This window comes from Cydia fagiglandana, chromosome 5 (assembly GCF_963556715.1).
Source record: "Cydia fagiglandana chromosome 5, ilCydFagi1.1, whole genome shotgun sequence".
NCBI lineage: Eukaryota > Metazoa > Arthropoda > Insecta > Lepidoptera > Tortricidae > Cydia > Cydia fagiglandana.
The window spans coordinates 22251032-22267000 of NC_085936.1; the positions used below are offsets into that span (position 1 = coordinate 22251032).

At 43.7% G+C, this 15969-nt stretch overlaps 1 protein-coding gene across 3 annotated transcripts; it reads right to left on the reverse strand.

Moving 5' to 3' along the window:
* Positions 1–1977: 1977 nt before the first annotated feature.
* LOC134664669 (uncharacterized) lies at positions 1978–10486 on the reverse strand. 3 transcript variants are annotated; one of them, XM_063521411.1, is made up of 9 exons: positions 10245–10486; positions 8313–8398; positions 7579–7728; positions 6336–6516; positions 4912–5099; positions 4607–4668; positions 4235–4268; positions 3826–3901; positions 1978–2172 (listed from the first exon to the last, which is right to left on the reverse strand). In XM_063521411.1, exons 1-9 carry the CDS (start codon positions 10459–10461, stop codon positions 2141–2143), a joined length of 1026 nt encoding a protein of 341 aa, XP_063377481.1. In that variant the 5' UTR covers positions 10462–10486; the 3' UTR covers positions 1978–2140. The 3 variants fall into 3 exon arrangements, with proteins under 3 accessions (XP_063377481.1, XP_063377482.1, XP_063377483.1); XM_063521412.1 differs by lacking the exon at positions 3826–3901 and adding an exon at positions 3937–4012; XM_063521413.1 differs by lacking the exons at positions 1978–2172; positions 3826–3901 and having other exon boundaries at positions 4110–4268; positions 10245–10485.
* Positions 10487–15969: the final 5483 nt, after the last annotated feature.

Consider the following 15969-nt stretch of genomic DNA (forward strand, 5'->3'; position numbering starts at 1 on the left):
GCCGGATTAACTTGCAGATGCGTGTGTGAACGACCACAAATCTTACAAACTATTATATAGGTAGTCTTTGAATATGCGTCTGATAGGATTGCAGAGGTCAGGTTACGCTGGTCGATGCGTATTTGCGAATGCGGGAGGCGAGCCGCCGCGGCGCCTCCGCGCGATCGATCCGCGGCACGCAGCCGCCGCCGTACGAGTACATCACTCACTCACAGCGTACTGATTGCAATCTATTTTGTATTGGATCCGGGTTGTTTTGAACCTGGATTCGGGCTCTTCCAATAAATCCCAAATGTAATCCGTAGAGTCTATAAGTGTCGATTACAACAAAATGGTCATGTTTAGCACGGTTTATTTAACGTTTAGTTTATAGGTATATTACGTAGGTAGTAAGGAAATTGGTAATTGCTACCTTGGACAACAATACTTACGAGTATAATAGTCGCAAACCTCCCCCGGAAGAGTTACGAGGTTTGCGACTTAGGCCGACCCTATGTACTTTACCTATAGGTACTTTTCTTCACCCCTTAGCCCATTGCAATAATGTTAAAAAAAATGTATAGATTATATTTATTAACTCGACTTTAACTACTGCCCTTGTAAATAAGACACTACACTAAGACACTGAGATTTGCATACTTTTGCTTCATACATATTTACAAGCACTGCAGTCTATTTAATAGTATATTACGTTCCAAGAAATAACAGTAGGTATGTAGATAGGCTACATAGCCTAGATAGGCAATAGCTAATGAAACATATGATCACATTCCATAAGGGTGCCACATGCGCACTGCCGGTAACTTTTTACTTAAGTATTCGAATTGAATTGTCATACAACATATCCTTTCAAGGTTGTAGTAGAGCTCGCCTAAGAAAGGCTCTACTCGTAGGTATTGACAGTGCATCATTAAGGACAACGAATAGAAATGGGGTTCAAATTCAAAGTTTGTAAGGTGCAAGTAGTTTGTAGGGTAACAAGTTGTTACTAACAATGAATGCGGAGTACCTAGTGTTGAAAATTGCTAATATCTGCTAAACCGGAAGCACTCTCTATTGTAGCGTAGCAAAACAAACAGTAGATAGAATGCCATGATAGGCGTTGAGTGTTGCTGAAGACAAGCATACAGTGCTTCTAATTTAGTAGATATTAAGCCATTTTCACAACTAAGTATCCCGCTTTCAAAGTTACCCTAATTCAAGTCTACTTTTGCAGGTGATTTGTATTTTGTTATAATACTTATAACTTGATAAATAGACGCAAACTCTGACAAGGCAGTCGATACAGATGGTAGTAGGTAGCGGCGTCTCCATGCAGTCTACAAAATAACCCCATTACAATAATTTACCACACTCTACTGTGTAGTAAGAATCGAAGTTAGTGCCGCCGCCGCCGCCGCCCCGCCGGCGCCGCGCCCGGGACCGGCGCCCGGGACCGGCGACCGGCGACCGGCGGCGGCAAGCACAAGCCGCATAAACAGGGCGGATGCCCGAACTTGGCCGACAACTCTACATTATTGTGGCAGAATAAATAGAGGTGTTATACTTACAATTTTTACAGCACCGTACAAAATTTTGTTCACGGTGCTCTTATTTTAATATAGTTTTTGAGCTGTTTGATAGAAATGTTCTATGGGTTTTCATTTTAAATAGATTGAAATGATGGGGTTTAAAGTGGATTGAAAACGTATCAGTTTTGTATGTTTTTCTTTGTGTTGGAGCATCGTTAGAAAGTCACTCATGTCGCACACAACAATCTCAGTAAGTACCTACAAGTTAAAACTTTATAAGGCTGTGATAGATATGTTCCCATCATGAAGGACTATATTTCAAACATTTCAAAGTGACATTTTGTGTCATTTCGACGCTCCGTTGTACCCGTTAATACTTCGTACCGTGCCATTTCTAGTTAGGATTTGTATTGGACCTAGAGAACACACAATGTGATTTGGTTTAATATTGAAAGAAAACACCGGGTACAAAATATTGTGTTTAATTATAATAAATATGCATTAACAACACCCTACCATTTGCACTTAAACAATAAGATAATCACAACTTGACGGTCCCGTCACCGGACTCTCGCGGCTCCCACAGGCTCCTACGGGATTCTACAGGCTCCCACAGACCCCACAGCCTGCTACAGGTTGGCGAGGAAGTGCCACTTGTCCACTGCAACAAATAAATATAGATAACTAGCTAAAATTCACAAGTTTAGAGGCGTCTCCCACGGGCCTACCGCAAAAATTGAAATTTCGTTATCTGCCTTTCTATTGCTGGAATTTGCAAGAGTGATAGAGAGAAAAGGATTTTCACGGTAAGTCCTCAGGACTGTTGTTACTTTAGTTATTTAAAAACTTACTTTATTTTATTGACATGGATTTTAATCAAAATTATAATCTTTCAAAAGTTGTTATTTGTTGCCCGACACTGATTACGTTCCTATAGTTCGTTTTTTTAGCATTAGAAATAAGTTAAACAATCTTGATGTGTCTTTTAATTAAAAAACACATTTTAAAAATAAGTTACAGCAAATATGTAAAAATTATTAATGTAATACGATTATTTATATTGTTCTGCTTTCATAAATAATAGTTACTGATTTTTAAAAAGCGTTTTTCAATTAAAAGATATGTTAAGATTGCTTACCTTCTTTCAAGTTCTTTCTAATGCTCAAAAAAACGAACTATAAAATGTAGAGAATAAAATAGATTTTGAGCTAGCACTTCCGATCAAAAAGTTGACCGCTAGTTTACGGGACCGGAAACATAATAGACGGGAGTGCTCGACAAAATGTCAACGGGTCTCCGAGATGAGTCGACAGGAAAAATGATCAAAATGGCGACCCAATTTGAAAATGGTCCGAACGCGGCGAAGCTAGACTTGCGGGGACTCAAGATAACCAAGAATAAAACGTATTTGGTTCCAATTGACACCGCTGGGCGTGTAAGGTGAGGATGAGTAGAAACGAGTGTTCAGCTTAAATGATGCTTTATTACTGCATACATCAGTAAATGGTCCTTATATATATCCTATGAACTACGTACATAACTATATTTAGTGTACACTACAAGCGACAGTGTACACTACGAGGGACCGTGGCGACCGCCTCCGACCGCTCCACCTGCCCCGGGGGCCCGACTTGCGCGCTCTACTCACCGCTGGGCGGCACGGCCTGTGGCAGGGACCGTGGCGGCGCCTTGGCCAGCACGGCGGCCGCCTCCGACCGCTCCACCTGCCCCGAGGGCCCGACTTGCGCGCTCTACTCACCGCTGGGCGGCACGGCCTGTGGCAGGGACCGTGGCGGCGCCTTGGCCAGCACGGCGGCCGCCTCCGACCGCTCCACCTGCCCCGAGGGCCCGACTTGCGCGCTCTACTCACCGCTGGGCGGCACGGCCTGTGGCAGGGACCGTGGCGGCGCCTGGGCCAGCACGGCGGCCGCCTCCGACCGCTCCACCTGCCCCGAGGGCCCGACTTGCGCACTCTACTCACCGCTGGGCGGCACGGCCTGTGGCAGGGACCGTGGCGGCGCCTTGGCCAGCACGGCGGCCGCCTCCGACCGCTCCACCTGCCCCGAGGGCCCGACTTGCGCGCTCTACTCACCGCTGGGCGGCACGGCCTGTGGCAGGGACCGTGGCGGCGCCTTGGCCAGCACGGCGGCCGCCTCCGACCGCTCCACCTGCCCCGAGGGCCCGACTTGCGCGCTCTACTCACCGCTGGGCGGCACGGCCTGTGGCAGGGACCGTGGCGGCGCCTTGGCCAGCACGGCGGCCGCCTCCGACCGCTCCACCTGCCCCGAGGGCCCGACTTGCGCGCTCTACTCACCGCTGGGCGGCACGGACTGTGGCAGGGACCGTGGCGGCGCCTTGGCCAGCACGGCGGCCGCCTCCGACCGCTCCACCTGCCCCGAGGGCCCGACTTGCGCGCTCTACTCACCGCTGGGCGGCACGGACTGTGGCAGGGACCGTGGCGGCGCCTTGGCCAGCACGGCGGCCGCCTCCGACCGCTCCACCTGCCCCGGGGGCCCGACTTGCGCGCTCTACTCACCGCTGGGCGGCACGGCCTGTGGCAGGGACCGTGGCGGCGCCTGGGCCAGCACGGCGGCCGCCTCCGACCGCTCCACCTGCCCCGAGGGCCCGACTTGCGCACTCTACTCACCGCTGGGCGGCACGGCCTGTGGCAGGGACCGTGGCGGCGCCTGGGCCAGCACGGCGGCCGCCTCCGACCGCTCCACCTGCCCCGGGCTTCCCGCGACTGACACGTTCATCCTGCACACACAACAAAACGTTTAACAAATGTTTATTTTACCTCCACGAAACATATAATTATAGGTATAAAACATTCTTCTTATTTTTCAAACGACCTCCTCAGAGCAATTTTCCATAACCCTTTGAACGCCACGCCTATTATAGTATGCGGCGCGTCATCGTGATCATTGTCGGAATGCACAAAAGGTACAGGTACCTTTTATTGGGCTGCAGCCGCGCGCGTCAGTTAACGTCTTTGGCAGTCAGTTGGGTAGTCTTTCTAATTTCACACTATCCCGTACGGCCCTTACTAACACCACCCTGTATACATCAGGTGAGATGAGCGGTGGACAACTTACTTGTTGATGTCGGTGGCATCGGTCACGTTGCCGGCCACCAGCTCGCGCCAGAACTCGTGCACCTGCGTACAAGTAAACCAACATTGTTCCTTAATAAATATGAAAAACCTCCGCATAAAAGACCTACGAGTATAATGTTACTAAGTTTCCCAAAGTGCAGCAGAAGAGAATCTTTTCATCTACAAATAAGTTTTTTTTCTACTTTCAGCTCAATTTGAACAAGCACACTGGGCCTTGTCACGAGATGATATCGATCGATGTTGAACGTCCAGAGCACTCGACTCCACACGGGGTTGGCTTCATACCTCGTCGATGACCTTGTAAGCGAACTCCCTGTCCTTGGGCTCGGCGTCGAAGGCGAACTGGTTCTGCGGCTTGCCGTCGGGCACCTTGTACAGCCGGAACCACTCCACCGTGGCCTTCAGCAGCCCGGGGAACACCTTCTCCACGTCGCCCACGTCGCTCAAGGATGCGGCCAGCGGGTCGCGAGAGTCTGCCACCATTATACAATTTAATATCTTGGAACTAGCAAGCAAGCTGACTTGTCCAGTCCAGGGTAAAGTTGCGGACACAATAGCGCAGGGCAGATCACCCGTACGTTAGACCGACCAAATTAAAATTCCACTCTACAAATGATCAAGAAGAGTACGGAGAAATGGCGGAGGAAAGTGAAACGTGAAACGAACACAATCACTCTGCCAACAGTGTGACAATAACTGCTAACACAAACATGTTGGTTTTAGAAATAAAAGAACAATGAATTTCACATTAGTTGGTAAAGATCAAAGAGTCGAGTGGCGAGTTTTAGTCTCGTCTGAAATATTTCTTTTTTACATTTTTGCATAATTTTATTTTACAAAAATTAATCATAGGTCTATTAACAGTTTAGAGTTAGACCGAGAAAAGCCTGCAGCGAATTTGATAGCCCAAGCAGTGCAAGTGTTATTTTAAACGTCAAACTTCTATGAAATTATTACGTATAAATAACACTTGCACTGCGTGGGCCATAAAATCACTGTAGACTTTTCTTGGTCTAACTCTAGGAATTATTGGTAGAACTTGTATGCTACAAGTAATATAAACAAGTGCGAGTCGGACTCGCGTTCCAAGGGTTCCGTACATTACAAAATGTTTAACAATGTATTTTTTTATGTGAAACGTGAGTGAAACGTCTTTAAAAAATCCGTAGGGGTCGGATCAAAAACTAAGTATGTAGTTAAGTCCGACTCACGCTTGACTGTAATTTCTAATAGGTTTTCCTGTTATCTATAGGTATAGGCCTATTTTATGTATTTTTTTCAAAATTTTAGACCCAGTAGTTTCGGAGATATAGTTTGAAAAACTTTATTTATTAATTTTCTCATTTACCCCCCAAAAGTGGCCTCCATGTTTAAAATTCATTTGTTTACGTTGCATGTCCATCTTTGGGTCACAAACTTACATATATGTACCAAATTTCAACTTAATTGGTCCAGTAGTTCCGGAGAAAATCGGCTGTGACAGACGGACAGATAGACAGACAGACAGACACACGAGTGATCCTATAATGGTTCCGTTTTTTCCTTTTGAGGTACGGAACCCTAAAAAGTAACAATGTCTAAATGCAGCAACAGGACTTTATTTCTGCGTCGGCCAGTGCTGCGAGTTTTCGCTGGAGGTGTCCTTTTTCTTTACGTGGAACACGGACGGCCGGGACGTATTAAAGAATAGAACAGGGCGATATACCAACCAATAGCGATCAGCTTCCAGTCGGTCTCGCCCTCGTCGATGAGCGCCAGCGTGCCGAGGATCTTGACCGGGACCACGTCGCCGCGACCCGCCACGCGGGTGCCGATCTCGATCACGTCGATCGGGTCATTGTCCCCGCGCGCCTGCGTCGCGGGGTCCACGTGCGACGGGTTCTCCCATGTCTATCCAGATACACAATAACTATTATTCAATAATATTTTATAGACTTTTTTTTTATTATTATGAATGGGCTTACTCATGGCCACAGACTAGCCGAGGCGTAGACGTGGCCTACGATGGAGCGAGCTCGCCCAGAAGGTGCCTGTTCACTCTTGATTTGAAGGTTGCCGGGTTATAAGAACACGGAAATATAGACGCCGGCAGGGAATTCCATTCCTTGGCAGTGCGCATAAGGAAAGTAGAAGCAAAGCGCTTCGTGCGAATTGGTGGAATATCTACCATGTAAGGATGGAAACCGGCCGTGCGTCTAAAAGTGCCTCTTGGGCACACTCCCCGAAGTGCAGCCTGTAGAATACCGACAGGCTGGCGACTTTCCGCCGATGGGCCAAAGACTGAAGCTTAGCCGTTAGCTTCTTGTCGCCAATCATCCTCCTGGCTCTGCGCTCCACTGAGTCCAAAGCGGCGAGTTGGTATTTAGCTGAGCCATCCCACAGGTGGCTGCAATACTCCATACACGACCGGACTAGACTAGACTAATAGTGAATACATTTATTACTTGAGCCGAACTAGAGCCCAGATGCTTATACCTACTCAGTTTTGTTTATAAATTATTAAATATTTTATTTTATTAGGTTACTGTTGTTATTAGCATAAATTAAAAGCAATAACTAAAAAAATTATACATCAATGAGATGTTCACTAAACAGCTGTACAGTCAACGGTAAAAATATGGGTGTACAAATCATTTCAAAAATATGTCCCATAACTCTTATGTCAGTGAATTAAGAACTATGGGACATATTTTTGAGTAAGTTGTCTACACCCATATTTTTACCGTTGACTGTACATGAATCGTGTGGGAACGCATCACTAATATCATTGACTTTTAATGCTGTTTTGTGTCGCGACTGATATTTGTCACGTAACTTTCTAATCACCCCCACCCCTAGTCACCAGTAAACTTGAAGACGCCATTCCCTTCCATCAAGGTGTATGTTTGCTGTATGAAATAATTCAAAGCAGCATAAAAATCCTGACAAAAGCAAAGTATAAACGGAAGCTACCTGCGGTAGGGCTCCGTAGTTCCAGATGTAGCCGTGGTGCGGGAACACGTTGGCCACGAAGCGCAGCGCGCCCTTCTTCACGTCCTGCTTGATGGGGTTGAGCGCCTCGCCCAGCGACAGCTCCATCTTGGCGTTGCTCCAGCGGGGGACCTGCGCATGACACATTCTATAATCTACCTTGTCTACACTAAGCAACTGATCAACAACAAGCTGTTGATAATTAATCATTTGTTAACATTTTGGTTGGATGTTTTATGAACAAAAGGGCTACAGTATGTGAGTTGCTATATGCAATGACTCTCAGGTTCACTACAGTGAAATACATTGAAAATACCTGGACAAATGACAACTATAGTACAACATATTTCTATCACCCAAAAAACATTCCACTCTACATTCAAAATTAATAAATATTTTAAAAGACATCTATAGTTTGATTCTTTACACAAGTTTATCTCAAATGAAAGGAATAACTTCTTCATTTTATAACACTCTACACTCTCGCGTTTTGTACACATATTTAATTACACAAATGGGTATACCACTATATAATTTCATTGTTTTTACCTTAAATTCTGATGTTTCAGCTGAGTTGCACCAGCTGTAGTGTAGGCCTGTATTTATTATATATAGACTTTATTTTACTTGGATTTGTTACACCTTGTGTTGTCCCCTTTCTCTCTGCTCCCCGCCAATAAAGGCACAGCTTAAAATAAGTGGGCTGACAGACTCACCTCCACAACCATGTTTACAAGACGCTCGGCCTTGTTGGCCCACAGCGAGATGTCATGCAGTGGGGAGATGGGGCCGCTTTCGTCACCTGCCAAACATTATAGGAACAAGTCATGATTCATTCTGTTGTGCTAAGCTTTCCAACTGAATGTCTTTGTAGGTAGCTTGAATTTAGTATAGGCCCAAGATATTTCAATTTGATTCATAATATTTATTGCTTTAAGGGTTCCATACTCAAAAGGTAAAAACGGGACCCTATTACTTAGACTCCGCTGTTTGTCTGTCTGCCATCAGGCTGTATCTCATTAACCATGATAGCTAGGCAGTTGAAATTTTCAAAGCTGATGTATTTCTGTTGCCACTATAACAACAAATACTAAAAACAGAATATAATAAATAGTTAAGTGGGGCCATACAACAAACGTGATTTTATTGCGTAATGGTACGGAACCCTTCATACTCGAGTCCAATTCGCACTTGGCTGGTTTTATGTACGGAATTAATATAAAAGTCAACTATTATCAGAACCAGGGAAAAACTATGCTGCAATATATATAAGTTTTTGCAATTAGTCACATATCAACATAAGTAAATACAGAGATGTGAAAAATACAAAATAGGTATTTTGCATTTTGTATTTGCATTTGAAATACAAGTATTTCAAATAAGTCACATCTCTGAGTAAATAGCAAATTATAATCAGATAATTGATAAATACTTTAGTTAATCAGAGTTATAATTTCATCATAAAAAGTTTTTCAAGGTAAACATGATAACAGTAGCACATTATCTAATCTAATTCATTCCCTAAAAAATATGTTTTTGTATATTATTTTCCCAACAGCTGTGTGGAGAAATATATAGTCCTATAGAGTTTAAAAGCATGCCATATACAGGGCGTCCCACGGCTATGCCACATGGAGGGAAAGTACCCTGAATATTGTAGATGGAACATTTTACTGAAAGAAGATATTATTTTAATTTAAAAAACAATTTAATCTGCATTCATAGATTTTTAAATAATTACATGGTTGAACCGGGAATCGAACCCACTATACGAGAAAAAAAATCACCCTGTAGCTTTATCATACCGATCGCAAGGCTTCATCATAAGGATTAATTTCTGCTAAATAACATAGTGTCAGAAATAAAAGGAAGACCATGAATTTTAACATTTGATGTGAAATTCAGCGAAATAATCAACAGAGTGCGGCTTTGTATCAACAGAATGAGACTACATTTTTATTAAATTGATTAATTTTGAATTAAAAATGTTAAAATTCATGGGCTTCCTTTTATTTCTGACACTATGTTATTTAGCAAAAAATAATCCTTATGATGAAGCCTTTCGATCGGTATGATAAAGCTACAGGGTGATTTATTTCTCGTGTAGCGGGTTCGATTCCCGGTTCAACCATGTAATTATTTCAATATCTATGAATGCAGTTTAAATTGTTTTTTAAATTAAAATAATGTCTTCTTTCAGTAAAATGTCCCATGTACAATATTTGGGGTACTTTCCCTCCATGTGGCATAGCCGTGGGACACCCTGTATATCTTAAAATATACTGCAAAGCCCCACGGGTAACCAAAGGTGAACCATGGATCAATAGTAATGCGCTTAAATAGCTATAGCCTATTCATTACTTCATTATTCATTAGTAACCATTCACTGACGTCAGCACGGTTATCCCACCGTAAATATTTAACCAGCTGTCAACTATCGCTCACGGTCGAGCATGGGATACAGCAGGTCACATTCTGCAGCACTTCCTCATAATATGTATATGCAACCATTCACAATTCATTTAGAAGCGAAGAGTTAGGTCAATGTCACGACGACCCGGAACAAGGAACCACTTCCACGTGGGCACTCGAGATAAGTATCGTTATCGGACATCGCCGGCGCGGGCGTGGGCGACGGGCACACTCACGGAAGAAGACCCGGTAGTCGGGCGCGTACGCGGAGCCGCGCTCCTCGGCGGTGTACATGTTGGGGAGCGCGCACGGGGCCGCGGCGCTGCAGAACTGAGCGGGAACGGACGCACTGACGCGGCGCAGAGACGCAATGCCGACCCCCGGCGCGAGCAGCTGGGCTACGAGTGACAGGAGCCGCGGCCCGTGACCCACCGCGCAACGTGCCAGTGACATCTTGCCGATACTGGCTAATCCTACGTGGCGCGCGTTCCGTTACACTCACGTCGCGCGATATGTTATGTAATCTTATCTACAAATTCATTTGTAGAAAATAAATCAAACACAATAAAACTTACATAAATAAAACTAATAAACATGTACAAAATGCTTGGTATCAGAGTCGTATTCTAGAATGTATTCGTTCTCTTATAGGTATATACCTATAATAAGGGAACGACTCTATAGTCGCACCAATAAAAGTCTGCAGGGTCTGCAGCGGATTTGATAGCCCACGCAGTGTAAGTGTTATTTATACGTCATAATTTCATAGAAGATTGATGTTTAAAATTACACTTGCACTGCGTGGGCAAGGCGTGGGCTATAAAAATCGCTGCAGACTTTTTACGGTCTAACTCTAGTTGCGAATTAAAAGTAATAATAATGATAATGACTTTAATTACAACCTACAACATATAGCTGGTCGTAGCTAAACTTGTCAGTAAAAAAAGGCGCGAAAATAAAATTTTCTATGGGACGATATCCCTTCGCGCCTACATTTTTCAAATTTGCCGGCTTTTTCTACTGACAAGATCTGCTTGACCAAATATATCTACAACAGAACTAAGAAAACCGGCCAAGTGCGAGTCGGACTCGCGTTTCATTTAAAGTTTTAAGCGCCCTCCAGACTATGTGCGTGAATCGCGGCGCGACGTCGCGGAGCGAACATATCGCGAAGTTGACGTATGACTCCACACTCGCACACTTCATGGCGATTTCGCAGTTTGGTTTGCGGCAATATGGCGGAAAAGCATCAGCTGATCGAGTTTAACTGTTAGTTATCTATGGCATCATACGTGATTTAGCTGTTTTTCCATTTTGTTTTATTGTAAAACCGTAAAATATAGCTGCTTAATATAATATAATCATAATATAATTCATATTTATCTTGCCACAGAGGAGCCAAAATATTGTGTAATGTGGAGTATTGCAAGTTCGCGCTTCGCGTCTCCTTTGACGCGGGCCGAAATACCGACAAAAAACGGAGAACAAGGCGCGAAGGCGTGAACAATCTGCGAAATCGACGCCACACTTGCGTTCGCGGCTTCGCCCGCGATTCACGCGCATAGTCTGGAGGGGGCTTTTGACGTAGGTACATTACCCAATTTTTAACAATGTATTTATTGGATTCCGTACCTCACAAAGAAAAAACGGAACCCTTACAGAATTACTCGTGCGGTGCGTCTGTCTGTGTGTCTGTCCGTCTGTCACAGCCTATTTTCTTCTTATTTACTGGACCAATTAAATTGAAATTTTGTACACACATGTAACCCAAAGACGGACATGTAACGTAAACAGATTAATTTTTAACAAGGGGGCCACTTATTGCCACTTTTTTCAAACTATATCGTGTTACTTAACAAATGAAAGAGCTTATTGTAATTAGGATTCCGTAGCCAAATGGCAAAAAACATAATGATGCTTGCCATGCCATAATTTCATGTTTAAACAATACACGAATGCCTAATACTTTACTAGGTTGATTTGTCGGGTTATTTGGGTCCCCCGTTTCATAGCACCATTATTAAATGTTATATAATGTCCCGAGCTAAAGTACTAAAACATTACTACTATTGAAATGAGAATAAATAGTCATATGATGAGAACCGGGAAGTACCGGTACCGGGTCTTCAGTACAGGTTCTATTTAAACCATAAAATTCCCGGGAATATGAGAACCGGGAATTCCCGGGAGCATGCCCTACCTATCAGCCGACACTCCGACACGTATCTAATCTAGTCAAAATACGGTACTACTAACGCCATCTTGTGACGAGCAGCGGAACTACGTTATGCAACTCTTATTAACAACAGATGTCGCTAGTACCGCTTACCTAATAAATGGAACTGGCTAACTATGTAAACCATGTAAACTAAGTCACTAGTAAATTCATCATTCAGAGACAATTTCAATACGGGGGTTTGTTTACGTAGTTAGCAAGCTCCATCGAATGACACTTTAGTGTTATACCACTAATACACCCAGAGTCCTAGTGTTATACCTAGTGTTTCAAAGCAATTATTTAGGAATATAGTAAAATACTAGAGTACCTACCAAAAATGTCACTGCAACATTGTTTTTTAAATATGGCGTGTACACCTTGTAGAATATGACTGTGACGGCACCCATCCAGTATAAACACGGTACTACTAACGCCATCCAGTGACGAGCACCGAAATTATATCATGCGATTCGATGGACTACAGAGGTCGCTAATAATACTACTGGTAACTTAGTTTGCGAAAACAGTGCCCTGTAGAAAAATTGTAAAAATACTACTGTATTTGAGTATTTTATTAATTCTGTAATAAGGGTAGCTCTTTTGAATTTACTAGTGTTAAATTGCTATAGAAACCATGCACAAGATTTCATTTCATTTCATTTATTCATTGTATAATCATGTACACAAAATCAAAAGGGTGTTAAATAATTAAATAAAGTCAGTCCATGACGCCCTGCTAGGGCACACAACATAGGTACTTAAAAAAACTAATTAAATTGGGTCATAACAAAACAAATTAGATTTAATTAAAACAAATAATTTAAATTAAAACTAAATAGATTGGATTAAATTACAAATAATGCAAATTAAAAATAATAAAATTAAATTCGAGTCAATTAAGTTAAAACAAATATTAATAATTTCATACAATAGAAATAAATTAATTCTAATAATTTTCCAAAAACTCCAATTTATTTTTATTTTTTTATTTTTATTTTATTTTATTATTAAATACAGCAACTATCCTTACAGGTAACCCTAATACAATAGTGCCTTAAATTAAATAATTCTTATTACTACTTAACTAAATACTTTAAATTAAAAATTCAATATATTACAATTTCTTATACAACAAATACACAATAAAGTCAATTTAATTTTCAATATTTCATTACAATTTCAATTCATTACATTCTATAACACAATACATATAAACAGGTTTTTGACAATTCCCACATTGGGCAATAAAAAAGATCTGTCTTATCGGCAACAAGATTCAAAATGTGTATAGAACGGCTAAGAGGTGCTTTACGTTGCAGATTCGTCCTGCCGGTTGGCTCTGCCAGCAGTGGCGGTTGCCGCCGCCGCTCGGTGTACCTGTCCGGCACGCACAGCTTAAACATTTGTAAAATGTCTGGGTTGCAGATACTACCACGAAGAACCCGAAGCAAGTAGCACGCGAGCGCCAGATCCCTGCGAGTTTCTAGTTTGTCGTAGGTAACCGACCATGCCAATCACAAAAAGTGTGGGATACATCAGCGGATAGAAAGGATACACACCATACCGTTTCCAGTATAAGTACCTGGTAAACTTATTTTGTATCCTTTCCATCATGATGTTGTATTTGGCCTCATGCGGAGCCCATATTGCAGCGTTAAATTCTAATTGGCTTCTTACTAGAGCATTGTAAAGCGCAACGATGGCTTTTATGTCTGTGAAGCCTACTGCTCTGCGGAGTACAAAGCCCAGAATCCTGAACGCCTTTTTACACGCACCGACAATATGGTCCCTGAAACACAAGCTGCTCTGCATGCGCACTCCCAAATCTTTCACGGACTCCACTCTTTTCAACTGAGCTCCGGCTATCTCATAGCTGTGATTGAGAGGTGTTTTGGACCGAGTAAATGTTATGGAAACTGTAAATGCAATTTTACAATTAAATTAGGTTTATAATAAATAATTATCATCGTTATACTGAGGGAAGTAGTGTCACCCAATGTATGGGACGTGCAAATTTTGGTATCGGATGAATTCACTTGGCATGACTTGGCACAGATGTAGTATACGTAAAGCTAAACCAATCCAGCCCGGTAGCCATCCGCCACCCTCTGGTGGGTAGGCAGGGGGGGCATCCAAAGTTACACGCCGCATATCGGCTTCTATTTACCTACCACCTCAAGTTTGGTATCATTTCCAGATAATTTTTTTACATGTCCAAATCGGTCCAAAAAATGTCTATATATACGGAAATGTGTTACTCGTCTAGTAAACCTAACCTAACCCACTTTTCTAGTAGCATTTCTTTTCTGTAAGGGTCGAAGTTCAAACCTAACCTAAGCCACTTTTCTAGTAGCATTTCGTTTCTGTAAGGGTCGAAGTTCAAACCTAACCTAAACCACTTTTCAGATAGCAGTTTGGTTCTGTCTGGGTCGCAGTTCAAACCTTTTTTTTTTTTTTAGGGGGGAAAATGCATTCCGCATACCACCCGGGTGCGGGGGGTGACCCGAGTGGTTATGTGGGACTCCCGTCTAGGCTAATGAGGCCCACGGTATACCCACTAAAAACCCCCCCATATACCGCCTCGCCGCCCTATTGGTGGGGTTACGGGGACGCTTGCGTACTCATCCGCGACCCCACCGGCGGCAGCCGCCCACGAGCGGCTCCTTCGCAAATGCCCGAAGGCCCTTCACGCTAGGCGCGCCAGATGGTTCGACGCGCCTTCCTCCTCCGCCTCCGTTCTGCACTGTAGCGGACCCCCCGAGCCCGCCACAAGGAAGCTACGGGCACCAGAAAGTTCTCCGGCGCCCGGCGACAGATCAGGTCTATGGTTCTGTCGCAAAACCACAATTCGGCTGCAGAGGACAGGGAGAACGGCACATCGTAACACCGACACTCCTCTTCCTCTGCAGCCCCAACAACGCCGCTACAGCGGAACGGCACCGCCAAGTTCGCAGGGGATAGGGCGAGTGGCGATCTTAATACCATCACGCCTCTTCCCCTGCGATCCCACCTCGGCCGCCGAGGATAGGGAGAACGGCTCACCGCAATACCGACACTCCTCTTCCTCGACGGTCCACCTCCAACGCGTCACAAGCGGGCTTAACAAGCCCACTTGGAGCGTCCTCCTCGGGCCAGCCCGACCGTCAAACAGGCCGGCCCTGGTTGCCTCTTCGCTTCACCGTGGGTGACCAAGCCACGGTTACTAAGCCCCTCCACCACGACAAGGTGAGCAACCCGCGGGAGGAGGTCGCAGTTCAAACCTAACCTAACCCTCTTAACTGATGACAGTTCAAACTGATAGCAGTTTTACCTACTTTTCTAGTATCATAACGAAATTCTATTAGAAAAGTAGGTGAGGTTAGGTAGGTATGCGGTGCGCGGTACGGAGGGCTGAGCTAGGGGCTAGTAATTTTGGCATTAGTTTACTTTATTTGGTAATATGTATACATTTTTTGGTATGTATAATTTGTTCTATGGGACCAACTCCGAAATCACTTTTTTTTTTTTGTGATTTCGGGGTTGGTCCCATAGACAAAGTTGTTCAGTATGACCAACCTTATCACCTCGCACAATATGGCTAATGATCCAAAAATGACCCTATATTTGTAGCCGATGTTTAAAGATTAATTTAATACAACTGCAAAAAAATACAACCTAGTTGTCGAATTATTTGGCCAAGGATACATTTTAAGGCTCTCTGTGGATTGTAATTTTTTTTTTTTTTTTTTTTACTTTTTATTTCC